General features: G+C 35.7%; 1 protein-coding gene across 1 annotated transcript in view; it reads right to left on the bottom strand.

The window, feature by feature from the left end:
• Positions 1-1,581: 1,581 nt before the first annotated feature.
• The window catches only part of LOC149958347 (acetoacetyl-CoA synthetase-like), a 34,514-nt gene continuing 13,752 nt past the window's right edge, over positions 1,582-22,343 (bottom strand). Inside the window, exon 15 of the mRNA XM_090165791.1 lies at positions 1,582-2,029. Coding sequence (XP_090021917.1) covers positions 1,895-2,029 — 135 coding nt within the window. The 3' untranslated portion in view covers positions 1,582-1,894. The remainder of the gene's footprint in view (positions 2,030-22,343) is intronic.

Below are 22,343 nucleotides of genomic sequence, written 5' to 3' on the forward strand. Positions count from 1 at the left end.
TATTATATTAATTATTATGAAAAATATTATTGTAAATACGATATTTTTGTTACAATATATAGCATATTAACTACATTTCATTCTTATTATTTTTATACATAATTTAATTTTAATAATTAATAGTAATAGTGACATTATCGTTACTGAATTTTTTTAATATATTATTTAGAATTAGTAATTAAAAAATTTTGTTAAAGTTTTCATTAATAATACTTTCAATTTCGCTCAATAGATGGCGGCATCTGACTAACACGTCACCAGTATACCTCTTGACTTGTTATTATTCATTATATACGATACACAACTTGACACCACCAAAGATATATTAACAGCAAACCATTTATTTAACAAAATATATATATATTCCATAAATTTGGCAAAGTAGTATAACGTAAAAAGATCCTTGTCATAAACCATACTTACAAATTTAACGTTACATTATAAAATGAGAAAATACTCAAAATAGACTTATATAAATGTAAATACGCATTTGATCTTACCAGAAGTACATAAAATACTCTTACAAGAGAAGTATCCCCCGTCACTATCTTAACAGGAAAAAGGTGGAACATTTGGTGACCGCATGGCTGCCACTGACACTACTTCGCGACTTCAATAGTCACTGAAGTCATTTCTACCGTTTTGCACGCCTATTATTTTAATTAATAATTTGATTTTTAGAGCTAAATTTATAGTTAAACGAGCATTTTGTTAAGCATTTATTTCCGAAATATAACGGTCGGTGAACTTAGATGGCGCCACGTGCTCCATAAGGGATTACAATTTCATTATTTGTTTCTCGGTGACCGTCAAAAAACGGTTTCTGCGCATGTTTAAGCATCAACCAATCAATTGCTCCCTCCCAGAATAACGTCCAGTTTCCAAAGTAGCGACAGTTAACAATTTCACCCCAATTTATTTTACCGTCTATTGACGATGTAGAACTTAAAAATGGATACTTCTCTTTAAGTAATATATTATATACTTTTGATCTTACAGATAAAAAAATATAAATGTCGCTACTGGCGTAGGAGGTTTTTAAGTAGTCATAAAGAAGACGACAAAGTCGAAAATAAAGTAAAATTTACGTCTTTTCCTTATTAAATTCTGGGCTTAAGCTGAATTTCGCAACGGAAAACACTAAACATGGAAAAGAGATACAGTCGCAAAAATAACCTTATTAAAGAATAAATAGTGGGACTCGTGACGGGATAGCTAAAAGCTTTATTTTTATATTTTGTGGACCCGTTTAGACATTGGTGGCATTAACATAAGAAATGTATTTAAAATATTTAGAATATTTAAAATATTTAAAATATTTAGAATATTTAAAATATTTAAAATATTTAAAATATTTAGAATATTTAAAATATTTAGAATATTTAAAATATTTAAAATATTTAGAATATTTAGAATATTTAAAATATTTAGAATATTTAAAATATTTAGAATATTTAAAATATTTAGAATATTTAAAATATTTAGAATATTTAAAATATTTAGAATATTTAAAATATTTAGAATATTTAAAATATTTAGAATAATAATTCATTTTTAAATGACGTAATAAAATTTGAGATTTATACAAAATTTACTAGGATGTATAAATTTACTCTAACCAGTAACCAATAGAAAACTTATATAAAATGTCTTTATTAATAGACAGGTTAAGCAACCGACCGAAAACGCGTAGGGGGAACTTGTAGGATTGTAGACGTACCTTTGTGTGCACAGCCTGCACCTTCTACAAGTTCCCTCTACACGTTTTCTAGTACTCTATTCCCCCAGAAATAATAAAAGGAATCTGTAGCTCGCATGTAGATGGCGCCATCGTTGTAAGAAGATTAGTCCAAAGAAAGATTAGCGAGCGCAGTTTAAAACCGTGCTGTCACGTTCACAGTTTCAGTTCAGGCAGATTGTAATACAAATCCAAAGAATCCGGATTTGCGAAGGCACCTCTATCAGTGACGTCACTTCCGTTGATTATTTTCTTGACGGCCATTTCCACTTTCTTCCCGCTGATGGTGTACTGTCAAAATAAATTAATTCGGGATTTAAAATTAATCAAATACTAAATATTTCCTTCTAAAAATCGTAAATACTTGTTTGATTTCAAATACGCCTAGGCCTTGTACAATTAAGACTAATTTGGCGAAATAAGTACGAGTATACAAAGAGAGACATTTGCGGTACATCCGGGTACACGAAGAAACAAATAATTGTATTTCGACAACACTCATACCCATACCTAGACGTGCCTAGTATAGTTCAAACGACGTTTTTAATTCTTCATGTACCCGGGGTTAGCGAAAGGTGTGCAATTAGTTAAAATTTTATTGCAAACAAGTACGATCGCGTTAGCTGGTGAATTGAAAGCGCTCTTAATCCCTGAAATTTACTTGAAAAATCAGTGGGAACTTGCGAAGATACTTGTTTCTAACTAAAATTAAAATGGTTTTTAACGTAACTAGCGCCAGTGGCAGTAATGTGAAATTAGGTGTTCAACCACAATATTATTTTTCAAGTACGTTATATAAATATCTCTTTGTATACAGGGTCTTTTTTTTGCTCGGAAAAGTGTTTTTTTTCAAAAACTATTTATAGTACCGATTTCAAATTTGGAAGGTCAATTCTCTATACCGGGGGACATCAGTTTGAGAAATTTGAGCGTTTTCGGTAATGTTTTTCACCAATTTTGAAAAATCATTTTTCGACCACTAGGTGCGAGATAAAAAATTTCTATTATAAAGTTGTAGGCCGTCATCGAAAACCCTTAAAAATTGTTCACTCGACGAAAAACAATTTATTTATCAGTGAAAATTCGAGCTTGAAAAATTTACAAGTTGGTGAAGCCAAATTACGATTATTTGAAACGATAATTGAAAAGGGAACAAGTCTAATACAAACGTAGTAGAGTTTTCACACTTGAAAAAATGTACACGTTTGGTTTTTAAATGCAGATATTTTATTCACATAAATTTTTACAAAACATTTTCAATAATATCACCATTGGCTGCAACACAGGTTTGTGCGCGGACAATTAAGTTCTCAAACGCTTTCTCTACCATTTCTGGTGTGACGTCTCGGCAAGCACTGATTATTCGTCTAATGAGTTCCTCCCTAGTTTCAATGGGCGTGGCGTATACCTTTGCTTTAACGAATCCCCAGAGAAAATAATCCAGCGGTGTTAGGTCAGGTGACCTTGCTGGCCAATGCACTGGACCATTTCTCCCTATCCACCTTTCAGGAAACTCGTTGTTGAGGTGCTCAGTTACTTGCCGGGAAAAATGCGGAGGGGCGCCATTTTGCTGAAACCACAACTGACGTCTTTCAGCCAATGGAAGGTCGTCGATTGCGTCACTCAGTTCGTACTGTAGAAAATGTAAATACCTTTGGCCGTTGAGGTTCGTCGGCAGGAAAAAGGGACCAATCAAACGGTTTCCAACAAGTCCAACCCAAACATTGACCCGTTCAAATTGAACCTGGTGATGATATTCAAAACCCCAATGTGGGTTGATGTCAGACCAAAGATGGCTGTTTTGATGATTAAAGGGCCCATCTCTAGAAAATGACGCTTCGTCGGAGAACAAAACATGGCGCAAAAATTGTCTATCTTCTTGGACAGCATTTAGTAACCAGTTGCTAAATTCAAAACGTCTTTGATGGTCTCCGTCAATTAGTCCTTGGTGGAGCGTAGCTCTGTATGGGTGATAGCGATTCTTACGAAGAATTTTCCACACACGATTTGCAGAACAACCCAAATCAGCAGCGGCGTTAGCGCAACTGTGACGAGGATATGCCACAAAGTACGCGAGTACATTGTTCTCGAAGTCTAAATCCGGTTGACCCAATCCGCGAAACCTAGGTTGCAAGTGACCAAATTGATTGAAATCGTGAATTGCTCGTCTTACTGTATTTACAGATGGTGCTCCATTTGGATGTCTTTCTGCGAAGATTTCAGTCACTCTTCTAAGGTTTTGCGCTGCTTCTCCATTGTAAATGGCAACTATCTCGGTACGCTCAGCTACTGAATAACGAGGCATTGTTCGAAATATTATCAAACACTGATAATAATCTCCCAAAGTTTTCCTTTAAATACCCAATGCATGTTTAGGATTGACCTATAGCCTCGTGTTTTTTAAATCCGGTCGTTTTTTAACCAAAGTTTCAACTGGATTAGGTAATTCGGTTTCAATTATCGTTTCAAACAATCGTAATTTGGCTTCACCAACTTGTAAATTTTTCAAGCTCGAATTTTCACTGATAAATAAATTGTTTTTCGTCGAGTGAACAATTTTTAAGGGTTTTCGATGACGGCCTACAACTTTATAATAGAAATTTTTTATCTCGCACCTAGTGGTCGAAAAATGATTTTTCAAAATTGGTGAAAAACATTACCGAAAACGCTCAAATTTCTCAAACTGATGTCCCCCGGTATAGAGAATTGACCTTCCAAATTTGAAATCGGTACTATAAATAGTTTTTGAAAAAAAAACACTTTTCCGAGCAAAAAAAAAGACCCTGTATATTAAACAACTCCAAAATCAGTTTTTATTTTAAAAATCGAAAAATACCAGGTTTCAAATATTTTAAGTACCTTATAGGTTATTCTACTATCTTAAAAACAATTAAATGACCTTGAAAACTTGGCTATTGTTTTTTCAAAACATCCGAAATTTTCTTTTACCCGGGAAATATTTTTTTCGAGAAAGAAGAACCGGCGTCGGGTAATAACATAGATGGCGTTAGCTGCACCATATAAAAGATTAATTTCAAAAAAAGGTCTTGTGGTTTGAAGAGAAAAAAAGTTACATAAAATTAAATATATAGCTGTGACGCCACACAATTTTAGAAAAAGTGATTCAAAATCATGAGGCGATTTCTTCCGCCAGATTTTAGAGCCGTTTGTAGCGTCATCTATTGGCAGTACAAAATACTACATTATTATAGTTTACTAAAATATTTTAAAATGCTATAATTAAATCTTTAAAGATCTAAAAGTAAATGATATGACATTTAAAATTAATTTAATGTAAGTAAATAATGTTTTATATATATTACACATGTCACTAAAGGTGACATTTGGATGACCCTAAAAATATTATTGTCTGCTGAGATTGTTTCCGAAAACAGCTGACGCGATATGTTGTTGACTTTGTTCTCTTTTAACCAAAAGAAATATTAATTTTCTTATATTTAATCTAATTATTGAAACCGAAATAATGTATTACTTGTAGCCCGTTAAATTAGGTTTTAATACTAATTAGTTCATATTAAGAAAAACATTAACATTTAACTATGTAGCTAGAATGAACACGGTCATATTTATTTCGTTTCTACTGATTGCCATAGGGGGCGCTACAGTAGGAAAACTCCTTTTCCCCGTTTCACCCCCATTTTCCTGTAGTACCTACTCCTCTCACAAGGTGGCGTCTATACTTAATTAAGCGTTGCCAAATTCGTCAGAAACCGCAGTTTATATTACGTCTATGGCGGTGTTTAACTTATAGGGTTATATTATTTTTCTTTTTAAATAAACTATAAAAAAAATTATTGAAGAACTTTCAAAATAAAACCAAACGCCAATATACCAATTTTTTTTATTTAATACAGTTTATACAAAACCATAAAATTAAAAGAAATTTAAAAATTATCGTATTCAGTTCTAGTTTTAATTATTTTTTTTGGGGGAATCATTGGAGCTTTGAAATGAATCATCATCGGTTAACAAATCGTCCGATATTTCTCTGATCGTAATATCGACTTTATTCCTATCTTTGTCATTCAAGAACATAGTAAAATTGTCGCTCAGTTTTTCGATTACGGCGTTCATAGCGCACATGGCGCCATCTACGCGCTTAAAGTCGCAACTTTCGGCAAGCTCCAAAATTTCCTTGACAATCTTACTCTGCGCAGCCGCGTTGTCTCTTATTGAAGTCACGATTCCGTTAATTAGCGTCATCTGTGATTCGACCTTGTTAACTTTCGATCTTATAAACTCGTACCTTGTTTGCGCCGTCTGCTCAAATTCATCGAATTTAGTCTCTAATCGTTGAATTTGAGTAGAGACAATCTTGATTTCGTTCGTTATGGTGGAAAACATTGCTTTAACCATACTTGTATCTGAGCCTTGTGAATTTTGCTGGAGATCTTGAGGAATTGCTTCAACTACATTAGCAATGGTGGTACGTCTAACAGGAGTGTTTTGATTGCACGCGTACGTTGGTTCATTTCTGATATTTTGGACAAGATTGTTTTGGGTTGGTTCTATCCTCGGTTGAAAGAAATTGGAGTTTCGGTTGGTATTACCACTGATTTGATTTGCTAAAAGTAACCTCTGAAGTTTACGTTCGTACACGGCTCGCGTGGTAATCGTGACGGGACCAGGTTGAAACCCATTTTGAAATATCTTTCGTCTCAACTCGTCATCCGACAGGGATCTAATTTCCGTCATACTTCTCAGTTTCGTAAAAATAAATCAAGTCCTAGGCTTACCTATACGACGCGTAGAGATTATTAAGGTCGTCATCAACAAACAGATAACAGTATAACACAGGCTACACAGCAGATATTACTGCAGCGCTTTTTCTGATTCTCTTTTCTTCGCAAAACTGAGTTGTTAAAATGTAAATACGGACTCGCGAAATTTACATCCAGACTGGACTATCGCTTCGAAATATAGGACATCTAGTGAGGATTAGAAACTGAAACTTTTTAAAAGTCGCTGGATATAATAATAATAATAAGGTGGTGGCTTGGTCTGATTATTATTATTATTATTGATTCGTTGTAAAGGAATTGAAGGGTATTAGCCTAGCTGATTATTATTATTATTATTGATTGGTTGTAAAGGAATTTAAGGGTATTAGCCTAGCTGATGATTATTATTATTATTATTGATTGGTTGTAAAGGAATTGAAGGGTATTAGCCTAGCTGATTATTATTATTATTATTATTGATTGGTTGTAAAGGAATTTAAGGGTATTAGCCTAGCTGATGATTATTATTATTATTATTATTGATTGGTTGTAAAGGAATTTAAGGGTATTAGCCTAGCTGATTATTATTATTATTGATTGGTTGTAAAGGAATTTAAGGGTATTAGCCTAGCTGATGATTATTATTATTATTATTGATTGGTTGTAAAGGAATTTAAGGGTATTAGCCTAGCTGATGATTATTATTGATTGGTTGTAAAGGAATTGAAGGGTATTAGCCTAGCTGATTATTATTATTATTATTATTGATTGGTTGTAAAGGAATTTAAGGGTATTAGCCTAGCTGATGATGATTATTATTATTATTATTATTGATTGGTTGTAAAGGAATTGAAGGGTATTAGCCTAGCTGATTATTATTATTATTATTGATTGGTTGTAAAGGAATTTAAGGGTATTAGCCTAGCTGATGATTATTATTGATTGGTTGTAAAGGAATTGAAGGGTATTAGCCTAGCTGATTATTATTATTATTATTATTATTGATTGGTTGTAAAGGAATTGAAGGGTATTAGCCTAGCTGATTATTATTATTATTGATTGGTTGTAAAGGAATTTAAGGGTATTAGCCTAGCTGATGATTATTATTATTATTATTGATTGGTTGTAAAGGAATTTAAGGGTATTAGCCTAGCTGATGATTATTATTGATTGGTTGTAAAGGAATTGAAGGGTATTAGCCTAGCTGATTATTATTATTATTATTATTGATTGGTTGTAAAGGAATTTAAGGGTATTAGCCTAGCTGATGATGATTATTATTATTATTATTATTGATTGGTTGTAAAGGAATTGAAGGGTATTAGCCTAGCTGATTATTATTATTATTGATTGGTTGTAAAGGAATTTAAGGGTATTAGCCTAGCTGATGATTATTATTGATTGGTTGTAAAGGAATTGAAGGGTATTAGCCTAGCTGATTATTATTATTATTGATTGGTTGTAAAGGAATTTAAGGGTATTAGCCTAGCTGATGATTATTATTGATTGGTTGTAAAGGAATTGAAGGGTATTAGCCTAGCTGATTATTATTATTATTATTATTGATTGGTTGTAAAGGAATTTAAGGGTATTAGCCTAGCTGATGATGATTATTATTATTATTATTGATTGGTTGTAAAGGAATTGAAGGGTATTAGCCTAGCTGATTATTATTATTATTATTGATTGGTTGTAAAGGAATTTAAGGGTATTAGCCTAGCTGATGATGATTATTATTATTATTGATTGGTTGTAAAGGAATTGAAGGGTATTAGCCTAGCTGATTATTATTATTATTATTGATTGGTTGTAAAGGAATTTAAGGGTATTAGCCTAGCTGATGATTATTATTGATTGGTTGTAAAGGAATTGAAGGGTATTAGCCTAGCTGATTATTATTATTATTGATTGGTTGTAAAGGAATTTAAGGGTATTAGCCTAGCTGATGATGATGATTATTATTATTATTGATTGGTTGTAAAGGAATTTAAGGGTATTAGCCTAGCTGATGATTATTATTATTGATCGGTTGTAAAGGAATTTAAGGGTATTAGCCTAGCTGATTATTATTATTATTGATTGGTTGTAAAGGAGTTTAAGGATATTAGCCTAGCTGATTATTATTATTATTATTGATTGGTTGTAAAGGAATTTAAGGGTATTAGCCTAGCTGATTATTATTATTATTATGTTTGCGGCTAAGGTGAAAAATACAAATAATACGTCGATGCATTGTGTATGAAAATCTCTCTCAATGGCGATAACCGTTTGGGATCTTAGGGGGCCCCACAAATTTGGGCCCTTGATTTCTCAGGAGCGGCCAAAGTGAAAAATACAAATAATACGTCGATGCATTGTGTAGGAAAATCTCTCTCAATGGCGATAACCGTTTGGGATCTTGGGGGGCCCCACAAATTTGGGCCCTTGATTTCTAAGGAGCGGCTAAGGTGAAAAATACAAATAATACGTTGATTTGATTGCTTAATGTATGCGTAAAAATATTCGACTCATTTTCAATGTTATGTATTCAGTAATTTGGTGATATCCGTGGAAAGTCTTCACATCGAAGAGAAAACTGATTCGTCTTTGATTCTCCACATCTTTTGAAAAGTGTTCGAAACAAATTGAATATATAATCAAGTATGGCGGAGGGCACTGTTGTTTCTGGGGAATCCTTGGATATTTTATTCAATCAGACAGACAGGAATAATTGCAAATTTCTTAAAAAGGCTCATGTGCTTAATGTTTAAATTAATAATACCCGTACACATCCTTCTGATTATACAAAAACAGGAATCCATACCTCTAACAAGGAGACATCCCGAAGTGTAACCCACCGATTTTGTTCAAACTCGGGGGATTGGTAGACCTTCATGTAAATTAAACAAGTTGGCAAGCCAAAATATACCTCTCCTCGGAAGAGTTTTTAATTTTCAGTAAAGTGTAACTGTATCCGTGGTTCTGCGGTAGAACGCTCACCTGTCGTGCAAGAGGGCTCGGGTTCGAATCCCAGCCGATTAAAAAATTATACTACACCCAATGATAAAAAGAGGGCGCTTTTGGAAAAACCTTTTCCCTGATTCTAAGAAACTGGGTACGCAGTGATTACCCTTTGCCCCGAAAATGCGAACGCGTTCGCAGGCCTGACAGACAGACCCACAGACACGGTGGTTGTATAACCCCTCCTAGGGTACACCCTCGGAGAGGTAAATATCCTAAAGGGAATTTATTCAATGGGTACCGTTTTGCGCCATGGCAAATGTTTTTGATTACAAAAAATGGAAATTTTCCCATTGAAAATAACATGGGATTCTGACCGATTCCAAATTTAGAAAATGTGAAAAATAGATAAAAATTGACGGAAAAAATCGATATTGATCAATTTGAACAAAATGGGTGAAAATGAACCAAAATGGATAAAATTGGAAAAATGTGAGAGAAAATTTTAAAAAGTACAAACAATGAAAAAATATTTCGAACTAAATAATTTTCTCAAAATTGAAAATATTAATAAATTTAAATTTTTTTTATCAAAAGCAGTAAATTTGATCAAAAACTATTGAGTAATTCCAGGTCAAATCAACCAGGTCCAAACCAGTTAAGTTTCCAATTTTGATGAAATTTGGCAAAGGGGTGTGGTTAAGTATAAATTGAACCCCTGTAAAGGGAAATTGGCCAAAAAGAAAATTTGGGGTAGTTATGAGACAAACAAAAATTTGGCTACTTGTCCGAAATCTGTTGCACTTAATCCAATAAATGGCTATAACTTTGGTTCTATTAATGATAGAGACGTGTTCTTGGAGTCATTTTAAAGGGAAAGACCACAGTATCGCGTTTCCAATCAATTTTGAAAACAAAGTGTTTTGAAATTTTTTTAGAAATTTCAAATTTTCAAATCGGTCGCTCGTTGATACCCAAAATACCTTATTTTTAAAAAATTGTTTTTTTATTTAAATTGACTTACCTGGCGCTGATACATACTGTGTATAATTATTTTCTTGTATATTGGACCTTTGACGAAGTTACGCGCAATTTACTAAACCCCCACCACTACCTATTTTGACCATTTTAACTATTTTTTTTAAATTTCAGATTGTTATTTGTCTTAATCAAAATTGCTTTATAGTTTTTTGTAATTTTTATACTTTTATCTTGGTAATTTTACTTACCTTTATTATAAAAAATGTCGAGATAGTTAACTTTAATAGAAAATAGGTACATGTATATTTAATACAATAGAACAGCAATAGCTTAAGTTTCAAAAAACTTTTCAAAACTACAACTTGTTAAAGGCCGACTACATAAAGCTTCGGTTTACTCTGTCTTTCACTGGAATTTGGCTGACGTGTGCCATGCAGTCAGCTTACTTTCAGTGAAAGACAGAGTAAACCGAAAATTTATGTAGGCGCCCTTTAAGGTAGTCAATTACTCGTTTAAATATTCATTTAAACATTTCTGAGACACGCTTCGAATCCTCCTCTGTTAACTTCCATAATATACCAGTTCTGGATGTAGGATTCACTATTGCCAAAACATCACTACAAGAGAGCCGTCCTGTATCTTCTTTACTTGGATAACGAAAACATCTAGCTGGCCCATGAGGATGCAGAAAACATAGTTCAAGTTCCTGTTCAAGATCCAACTTTTTCGTAATGCAAGCCAACCACCATTTGTTTTCTCGCTTTACGGCAACGAAACCACGGATGGAGGACCAGGATACGCCTGGTTCTTCGAGTTCTTTTCCAATTTTAGTAGTCTGACCTTGAGCTGAGGAAGACAATCTCTTGGTTTCCAATTTTGTTTTAGATAAAGGCACAAATGAACGGAGGGATCTTATTCCTTTAATACGGAGTGCACTCGCATATTTTGGTTTTAATTTGCTATCATTTTGATCTAGTTCTTCTTGACTTACAAATTCAAAATTTATACTCGGTGGTTCATCTTCTTTTGTTGCCCACTTAGCTTTGGCCCACGAGAATAGTTGTTTTGGACTGAAAATGATGGCCTTGTTTAAGCTGTCTATAGTTGCTGATCTCTTTACACAGCCTCCCAAGCCATCACATGGTCCTTTGCCGTGAGAAGTAGCAAAGAAATGCCATTCGGCAGATATTCCGCCTGTGTCATCTTCGTGGTGGCATAAATTTTAAAATTTTTGTATTGAGAAGAAGCACCGTCTGAAAAATAAACCACACTCTGTAAACCTGGAACAACTTGTTTCAAAAACGAAATTAACTTCATTAGGAACAGGTGCACCGTTGAGGCATTGTGTTTCAGGCAATCGGAGATTACTACGTAGTTTACGTGCATTAACGGGTTTTCAGGGTGAACTTTGTGATAGACGACAAAGGGGTGAAGAGTGGCTTGGTCTGATACCCAATGGAAGGACTGTATGGCGTCTTGTACTAAGAACGTATAGAAGTCTCCAATTACGAGGGCTTCACCAGGCACTAGTGTGGCTTTCCTTTGTTGTAAATATTTAGCTTGTTCTTTAGCAACATGATCGTGTGTAAGGAGTTCTTCCAAATTTTCGAAGAACTCATCCACAAAGTCGGACGAATTTTTTTGGATTACTTCAAGGGTACTTCTATCAACGTTCACCCACTGCCTATAGGTAACAGTATCAATGTTATGTTCTTCTATAACTTTTTCTATAATCTCTCTCTTCGCATTCTTTCATGAAGCACTCTTCCGTTGGTTTGACACAAACCATGTTTTCAAGGCAGTCTTTGTAAGTTTTTAACTGGCAAACTTGATCTTTTGTAAGTTCGCTAAACTTGAAACCTTCTATCATCAGCTTTACATTCTCATGATACCTGCAAACGCAGGTTGAGTGGGTACCTGACGAACCAGCCAATATGAAGTTCTTTGGCCGAAGCTCAGCGAATTTAGAGAACGAGATTTTAATTTCTCCGTGCATGTCCTTAAACATCTGAAAAAGCTCTCTTAAATTACATAAAATCAACCTTTTCTGTTTGTGAACCTTTTAGCCAAATTCTTTTACACTTTTGAAATCTTTAATTCCTGGTAAAGTTCTACCACTGCATTCTTCATTTTCATAAAATGTTTGGACAATAGCTGCTACATCAGGAGGGAGGTTTTTTCCTGGTTTAGGATTTGGTGAACTTAAGACGCCCTTTTCTTCTACCATCTTCTTGCAACGCCGTATCATATAATTACTGGCTCCGAATTCTTGTTGAATCTTATTGGCACTCCACGATTTTGGTAAAACTGAGAGTACTTGCATTTTGTCACTTCGTTTTTCCGATAACTGGAATTTGTATTTTAGTTGCTGAATCATTTCCTGAAAGTCGTTTTGTGTCGGGTCTTTTTGATATTCATCTACGTTTTCACCTGAAACGCTTTTTCTTGCCGCATTGAACGCCTTTTTGTACACAGCTTCAATAGATTTCAGTTTCTTCGAAGGGTAGGTCGTCTGTTTTAAAAGGTTTTGCCTCTTTACGGGAGATTCACCAATTAAACTTAACGACTCATTAACTTTGGAAAGGATTGTTGGAGTTTGCGGTGAACTGAAAATTGATTCACAATCGCCTTCTATTACAATGTCATCCTGAGTAGAAAGTATTTCTTGAGAATCCGCAGTCGAACTTGAAGTTACAGAATCTGTAAATTCTGTGCCAGCTTCCAGTGCCATATTAGAAATCAATGTCATGCAGTTTGTGCATAGTTTCATCCCAGGCAGAAGGTTTTTTTCCAGTTGAAGATGTTTTGATTTGAAGTAAAGATCCAACGTTACCAATCTCAAATTCTCCTTAATTTTTCTTTTGTCTTTCTTCTGTGGATCGCAACATAAAACTTGCCTTTGTACGTAATAGTGCAAATACGAATTTAATGAAGTTGGCAAATATTTGGCCAAGTTTTTTCTCCACTTCTGATGTTAATTAGGAAAACTTCTTCTAGTGTAAAATCTTTAGGTGCGTAATATTTCACTTCATGCAATTGTTTCTTTAAAACAGTTTTCACTATTCAATTCACCAAAATAGCATTTTGTAGTAGTCATTGTGGCTTAAACAATTTCTACCTCTAATCAGAAAACTCTTGGCAGCAGACTTGTAAACAGACGACGCACATGTAGTTGGTTTCAGTATGTGGTGACACCTGGTGTGGCGAAACTAAATTAATATATGTAATATTATGTAAATGGACAAATCTAACTAAATAATAAAATCAACATTTTTATACATCATAAATTACCAAGAGAAAAGTCTATAAAAATTAAAAAAGAAAATCAATTCGGACAATTTTCACGAAAATCTGAGCATTTCAAAATGGTCAAAATTGGTAGTGGTGGGGGTTTAGTAAATTGCGCGTAACTTCATCAAAGGTCCAATATACAAGAAAATAATTATACATAGTATGTATCAGCACCAGGTTAGTCAATTTAAATAAAAAAATATTTTTTTAAAAATAAGGTATTTTGGGTATCAACGAGCGACCGATTTGAAAATTTGAAATTTCTAAAAATAATTTCAAAACACTTTGTTTTCAAAATTGATTGGAAACGCGATACTGTGGTCTTTCCCTTTAAAATGACTCAAAGAACACGTCTCTATCATTAATAGAACCAAAGTTATAGCCATTTATTGGATTAAGTGCAACAGATTTCGGAAAAGTAGCCAAATTTTTGTTTGTCTCATAACTACCCCAAATTTTCTTTTTGGCCATTTTCCCTTTACAGGGGTTCAATTTATACTTAACCACACCCCTTTGCCAAATTTCATCAAAATTGAAAACTTGAGTGGTTTGGACCTGGTTGATTTGACCTGGAATTACTCACTTATAATTGATTGAAATAGATTATTTGTGAAATATCGGTATAATATATAGATAAATTGGTGTATTTGAAAAGAAAATAATTTTGGTCAATTTGATCAACAAAGATCAAATTTAGAATTAATAGATCAAAATGGGCAATTTTTGTTTGCTAATTTTGACTTATTTTTGCCAAATTTGGTCAAGTTTGCCCAAATTGATCAAAATAAATCAATTTGAAAAAAAAAAAACACAATGTATCTGTACATTAATCCAATTTTACACAACTTATAAATTTCAATTAATTTCTTTCAATTTTGTAAGTAGAGGTATGGATTCTTGACAAAAATGAAAGATAACATGATTATAAAATACTTTTATTCATGCAAAAGGACATATTTTTCAGTAGGGTAGGTTTTTTTTAAAGAAAATCTCAACAACGTTTCGTGGAGCAACGAAAAGTAAACTGTTTTGCGAAAACTATCCTCGGAACGAAGTTGGGCTAAAATGTTGGCTCGTGTAAACCAACAGCTCAAAAAGCGTTTCCAATGGCCTTCAAACAGCACTTTCACAGCCGATCTTCTCGATTTGGTTAATAACAGTTTCCTAAAGCATTGTGGGATTTTTTAACAATAGGTACTTTTGTTTTTATTGTGTTTTTTTATTTGTCAAGGATTACAGTAATGCAAAAAGTTTTAACCGCAAGTTATTATTTAAAAAGATATGATCAATGTAAAATTGCTACTTGCTAGCAATTTTTACAACGAAAAATACGACATATTTCGAGATTTCTGTATGTGTTGGATGAGGTAGGACTGATGACGAGGACGATTCTTTAAATTACTAGATTTTAATACCTTTTGGATAAAGTAGGACTGATGACGAAAAAGAAAAAGTCTGAAATGCAAAACAGTACTAACTTTTAAGGGTTGGGAATTTTTCCCGCATTTCAACGCATTTTAGCCGTTTTTTAATCATACTATGTCATATCATATGTCGTCTGTGTGATGTTGACTTATACAACGTCGAATGTATTCTAAGTATTGGCGCCTGACGGCGCCGCGCACTCACTTCGCTCGAGCGCTGGGGGCGCGCGGCGCCTCCCCAACCCCATACTAAAAAAAGCTATGGGCCATCTATAACGCAACCAAGAGGACAGCACCAAGCCTGACGCATCAAGTATCGTGAACCCGATATTAATCCAACCTAATAATATAAATAACCTAACCTATTATACCCGCCAAAACCCCTAAGATGCATTGAAATACGGCGAAAATACCTGAAATAAAAAAGTAAGTTAGTATGTTTTGCATTTCCACATTTTCTTTTTCGTCATCAGCGCCACGTTATCCACAACGCATTAAAATCTAGGAATTTAAAGAATCGTCCTAGGGAAAATTCACTGCAAAAGGGCAATGTTTAAAAATGCATATCTTTGTTAATATTCATTTTCGCCAAAAAAAATGAAAATTAAAGTAATCCCCATCTTGCCCTCTATCCAAAAAAATATTTAAAAAAATCGGGTGGGGGCAGCTATTCTACACTTAACCCAAAATTGCTGGCAAATAACAATTTTATATTTATCATATCTTTCTAAATAATAAATTGCGGTTAAAACTTTTCGCATTACTGTAATCCTTGACAAATAATAAACAAAAAACAATAACAAAACCAAAAAAGCTGTAAACACATTTTCGGTTTGCACACGTTTTAAAAATTTAGTAATATCTTGTCGTTAAATCTAATTCGTCATCAGTCCTACCTCATCCAACACGTACAAAAATCTCGAAATATGTCGTATTTTCCTAGGTAAAAATTGCTGGCAAGTAACAATTTTAAATTTATCATAACTTTCTAAATAATAAATTGCGGTTAAAACTTTTTGCATTATTGTAATCCTTGACAAATAATACATCTAAAAAAATAAACAAAACCCAAAAAAAACAAAAGTACCTATTGTTAAAAATAGCCCAATGGAGTTCTGTGTGACAATGCAATGACAGATACGTCGTTCCATGTACAAATACTCACTAAAATATGGAATGGTTTAACAGTTATCAGCTAATAACCCTTAGGCCTAAGCCATCAAGCGACTTTTATTGCCATTAATTCAGGTGGCGTTGCGGTTACAACGCGTAGAAGGGTGCTGGCAAGCCTTTAATGCCACGCTAGCCAACATCTCCCTACACTTACTATTACCGTTCACCTCATAAAATTGTTATGGAAACCGAAGAACTCAGAGGAAGCAGTGGGGAGAGAACTCAACTCAAAAGGAGTGGTTCTTATCTTCGCATTAAAGGCCAACGATAAGACTTATCTTCGCTTACCACGCATACTTTCCGATGTACTGAATTATTATCAATAGAATACCATTTCGTTGTTTGTAATAATAGGTTAGTCTGTCCACGGAGCCTGCACGTAGTCGTTGCTCCAACTAATAATTACTCTAGCAGGGTTGCCACAGATTTTTCACAATCAAATTCCCTGACTTTACCAGGTTTTCCCTGACCATCTCCGGAGATTTTTTCTGACTTATTTTGTGCCAAGATTTTGAATTTTTAACCTATATTTTAGTTAAAGTTTCGTATTTGCAACCGGAAATTAAATTCCCTGACATTTCCATGATTTTTAGACTAATTTTTAAAATTCCCTGACTTTTCCCTGATTTTTATACCCATATTAAAATTCCCTGACTTTTCCCTGATTTTTATACCCATATTAAAATTCCCCGACTTTTCAGTGATTTTTATACCCATATTAAAATTCGCTGACTTTTCCCTGATTTTTATACCCATATGATTAAATTTCCCTGACTTTTCCGGGTTTTCCAGGTACCGTGGCAACCCTGTCTAATTACCATTTATACGATCAAGGTTCAAAGCTATCTGCATTTACTATAAAAATCGAGAAAACAGTGTATAAGCTTTAACATCTGGTTGAACTTGTGGAAGGAACGGACCAACTGCGTAATGAGTAACATATTTTGGTCCAGCTTAAACGCTCAAGGGATGATATTCAACGCAACTTAAATCGGCTAATAGCTCGATTACACACAAAAAACCAGTACGGGATCAAACCAAAACAACCGTTGACAGAACCAGAACAATACGATGGTGGAATTTTGCTTGAGCCTTCAAGCTATTAAACATCAGTTAACACTGGAATTTCGTACAATAACTCACTGTGGACAGGAAGTAATAGGCGAGCTCATTATAAATGGATTACTACAGACCAACCAATAAATTGAATGCCAGTTTGACCGCCGCGTGCGAAATCGCTTCACCCCGGCTCGCATATAGCCAAGGCTTAACGTCATTTCAAATTATGACCAGAATTTGGAAAATACTGAAATGTATCCCAAAACAATTAGTTAATCATGTTAACTATACATACTGTAATATAATTTGACATTATTTAGAATTTTATTCCAATTATTTTTGAAAATACGAGCAAGGTCGTTGTAAAAAGCGATTCTAAGCGAACCGACTTGGACGAGTTGCTTTTGCTTCCCGAACCAACACGAAACGATTTCTCACGCTGGTTTTGAAAACTAGTTATCTAAAACCAAAGATAATTTAAACTCGTACCCTAGATTCGAAATCACTCTCTCGCGCGTTGCCGATAGCGTTTACCCACTTCCCGCCGGAACTCAGAAAAAATTCGCTCCGTGGTTTGCGCCTTACCGCAACCACAGCCAACTTCGATCACGCGCTGCCGCGCTATATAGGCAGCGCGTGATCGAAGTTGGCCGTGCCGCAACCAATGGAGCCCGATTTTTCTGAGGTCACGTGCCGGAAAAGGGTAAACGCTTCGTAACAAAACCGTCAATGGGAAAGCTCTCAGTATTCGAATCTAGGGTACGAGTTTAAATTATCTTTGCTAAAACGAAGCGATTTTAGGGGTAAGCGTGAACCTGGAAAGCCGAGAATACAGATAAATAAATTTGTTTCCAAGTAATACACCCGGAAGAACCTAAAAACCACCACAAAATAAATGCAATGATAAAAATGAAAGTAGATTTTGTCTAGATGAAGTCATTTTCATTAGGAAGTTCCATTTGTACCAGAGAAAGCTCTTTGGAATGTTACTCGCAATGGCACGTACTTCCACAATTGTACGATTCAACGAGTGCAGGGGGACCAGGGAAAGGCTTTGAAAGTTTGATAGGAAAAATAGGAATTTAAGAGGCGAATTATAGGAAAATATAGGAAACTCAAAAGATTAATTATAGGAAACTCAATAGGTGAATTATAGGAAAATATAGGAAACTCAAAAGGTGAATTATAGGAAAATATAGGAAACTCAAAAGGTGAATTATAGGAAAATATAGGAAACTCAAAAGGTTAATTATAGGAAAATATAAGAAACTCAAAAGATTAATTATAGGAAAATATAGGAAACTCAATAGGTGAATTATAGGAAACTCAATAGGGGAATTATAGGAAACTCAATAGGGGAATTAAGGGAAAATATAGGAAACCCAAAAGGTGAATTATAGGAAAATATAAGAAACTCAAAAGATTAATTATAGGAAACTCAAAAGGTGAATTATAGGAAAATATAGGAAACTCAAAAGGTGAATTATAGGAAAATATAAGAAACTCAAAAGATTAATTATAGGAAAATATAGGAAACTCAATAGGTGAATTATAGGAAACTCAATAGGTGAATTATAGGAAACTCAATAGGTGAATTATAGGAAACTCAATAGGGGAATTAAGGGAAAATATAGGAAACCCAAAAAGTTAATTATAGGAAAATATATGATTCTAAATAGTAAAAATAATAAGGTAATTATTGCATATCGATTTACTTTGACTGGAATCACCTAAAATATTGATAATTTCTTGTACACTGCATCTCCGGTATAATAATAATAATCAGATAGGCAAATACCCAGGCCACCACTTTAGGCCCAAGTCATCTAGCGACTTATAATGCCTTTAAACAGGTGGTCGAGTTACAATGCGTAGGAGGAGGGTGGCAAGCCCTTCATGCCAACAGCTCCCTACACTCACTATTACCGTTAACCTCTGCAAGTTTTTATGGAAGGGGTAAGGCTAGGCGCCCACTGGCTCTCCGTTTCGTATTCGTCCTGCCTTCCACAAGGCATTGTCTCCGTTACGAAGCAAAGGCTTGTGGAAGGTAGTACGTAGACGTTACGAAGAGCAGTGGGCGCTTGGCCTAAACCCCTTTAATCGGTGGGGAGAGAACTTGCAAACTACACGCGGAAGGAGTAGTTCCAAGTTTTCAACCAGTGCCACAAGTTGGGATCGAACCCGGCTCCTCTTGCTGCGAGGCGAAAGCGCTAACCACAGAACCATGATGGAGACCAACATGAAAGATACCATCGAAAATGTTTTGGATTTATCTGGGGTGCTCGACCGAGTGGCGCTTCGAGATATGCCCAATTTCATTTACAAGGAAACAGTTCCGGACGAGAAGAAATGATTCCTCTCGACTTTACGACACAGCCCAAATGTACGATATGGCCAATTTTGAGCTAATTAAAGTTGGTGATATCTAGGAGCAACAAACGCCAAAGGTATGGTGCAGTTTTAGCAGGCTCTAGCACCTACAAACACAAGGAGAACGCAGCTAGCTTTTAAACACGCTAATGCGGTGCGGTGTTGTGTACAAAACTACAAATTTCATTGGACGAGCCTTTACGCTGATCGTTTTACGGAAAGGGGGAAGACAATTTCCGATTTTTCCCCTTCCGACGGCAGCAGGCGCTAATGCGTCTAACCATAAGCCTATAACCTTTAAGTTTGGAACGCGCATAGCGCCCTTTGTACCACCTTAGACCATGTTGTCAGAATTTATAGCCCGGTGTACCGGTAAGAAAAGAACCACACCACCGGAGGCCTATCATCAGAATGCCCTACGCCAGCGTCCACAAGCCCGGACAGGTGACAAAACCAGCATGGGTAGCAGAACCCCACTACTGATGGTCGCACCCTCGACGCAAGCCGCTCAACCCAGCAGAAGGTGCAACAATGGGACGACCAGCCCGCCACTTCGCACACAGCAGTGGGATAGAGAACGGATGCTCTAGCAACTCCGGCCGACACCCCACCTACAAAGGCAGGGAGCCAAGCCCTTTGGAGAGAGCGCCTAAAGGGGAACGGCAGGCACGCAGCAGCCCGCATAACCCGGCACAGCTGGCACCGGAGATCCCGGTGTGACCCAAAAGGCCGGGAGATGGGTCAGCCGCGCCCTCATACGGAGGCCCGCAGCCCCACAGCAGGCAACCCAATCCGCCGAGGCGGCCAGTTTGCCCGGCCCCTCTCCATTAGCCTGGGCCGAAGCCCAGTATCCAGCCCACACCTGACCGAAGTCGGAGGTTGGAGATAGGACCCTTTGGACGGAGCTAACATCTCCCAGTGCGCCACCGCCCTTACGGGTTACAAGAGCCGGACCCCGACTCCCCGGTAAAGCCACCAGTTATTGCACACTCCGACCCCTTGAGGGCCTACCACCTTAGCTTTGTTGCGGCTGCGGTAGGGAGAGGGGGGGTTAGGTGATACAGATAGTCAATAGGCGCCATCCATGAGAGATAAAAATATCGTTTTTTAAAGAACTTGAAAAAAATAATCAGCTAAGAGTTACATATTTTTTAAATTATTTTATATTTTTTTTTAATATTTTAGGGACACAACTATTAGCTACGACGTATGCCTAAGACGCTACAAGCCTATGACGATATGCTTAAGCTCAATAATCTTCAAAGCAGTTCTAGAGAATTTACAGTCCGTGGTCTAACCATTATTTGAAATCGATAGCTAACGTAGAATATTACCAGAAATACATGAACCGAAATTATCAGCGACCGCGTTTTTTTAAGAGACTCTTTCCCTTAGCTGGAGGGTTGAAGGGAAAGGGTTCAGAAATTTACACCCACCCGCAGCCGAGGAATAAATCCGAGTGTATGACGGGTAGAGTAGTCTGCCATCTAGTGAGGGAAATAATTAAAAAGTGTTTTCTGTCGAGCCAAAGGTCAACCTATCGAACGTCGTCTACTTATAAGGTGAATTTTTTTTCGCCTGTTCTCTGTTTTTTGAGCAGGTAAAAAAGTGTAGCCCTATGACGTCATTTTACTCCAATAGGCGCTAGTCGGATATGCTTGCTGAACTTGTTAAAATGGGACGACGAAATAGTACAGTTAAAGCCTATGGATGAATTCATAGGCTCTTTGGTGGGGAAGCTAATGGAAGCATAGTGGAAGGTAGTCTTTCCCATCAAAATAAGAAGGCCATTTTACTTTATAATATCGCCTATTCTATCTTGACGAAAAAAACGAGTTGGAGTAAGAAGGGAGTAGTTAAAGGTTAAAGGTTATTTATTTGTTTTGTTTTTAAGATAGCGACCGGTGGTGAGGTCATAAATATATGACTCATTTTTCTTATTTATTTAAAAGTAATTATAATTAGCTAGGCTAATACCCAAGACACCACCTTAGGCCTAAGTCATCAAGCAACTTTTAAAGTCATTAAATGGCAATTAACAATTGGATTTTCGTTATTAAAAGCTTGCCATATGTGAAGATGTTCAAAGCCCGTCATGCTTTCGTGAAACGAAATTTAAGCAGACGAATTTTCTATATAAGCTAGCTTACTCCCTCTACACCTCCTTTCGAGGAGGAGTAAAAAGTGTAACATTTGAGCTCTGGAACAAGCGAACAAAATTCGGGACAGGGTAAATCTTACCCCGAGAACAGGCGAATGAAACGTTTAAGGGTAAAAAGTTTACACTTTTTGTACTCGGACAGGCGAAAAAAAAGCGCCTAATGTCTTCAAACCTAGGCTTACGATATGCGAGATTGTGAAGTGAAGAGACCAGCGTTTGTAAACTAAATTAATTATTTAAATAATGGAAGGAAACGAAAGCTTACGCGATGAACTAGTTGGATATTTAAGTAAAATAAAACTACCTTATAAGACAATTCCGAAGAAAAGTGAAGTTCTAATGCTTTAATAACTTCTTCAAATAGAGGTGACCATGTTGTCAGAATTTATAGCCCGGTGTACCGGTAAGAAAAGAACCACACCACCGGAGGCCTATCATCAGAATGCCCTACGCCAGCGTCCACA

Source organism: Leiobunum rupestre, chromosome 2, assembly GCF_980474605.1.
Source record: "Leiobunum rupestre chromosome 2, qqLeiRupe1.1.hap1, whole genome shotgun sequence".
Lineage (NCBI taxonomy): Eukaryota > Metazoa > Arthropoda > Arachnida > Opiliones > Sclerosomatidae > Leiobunum > Leiobunum rupestre.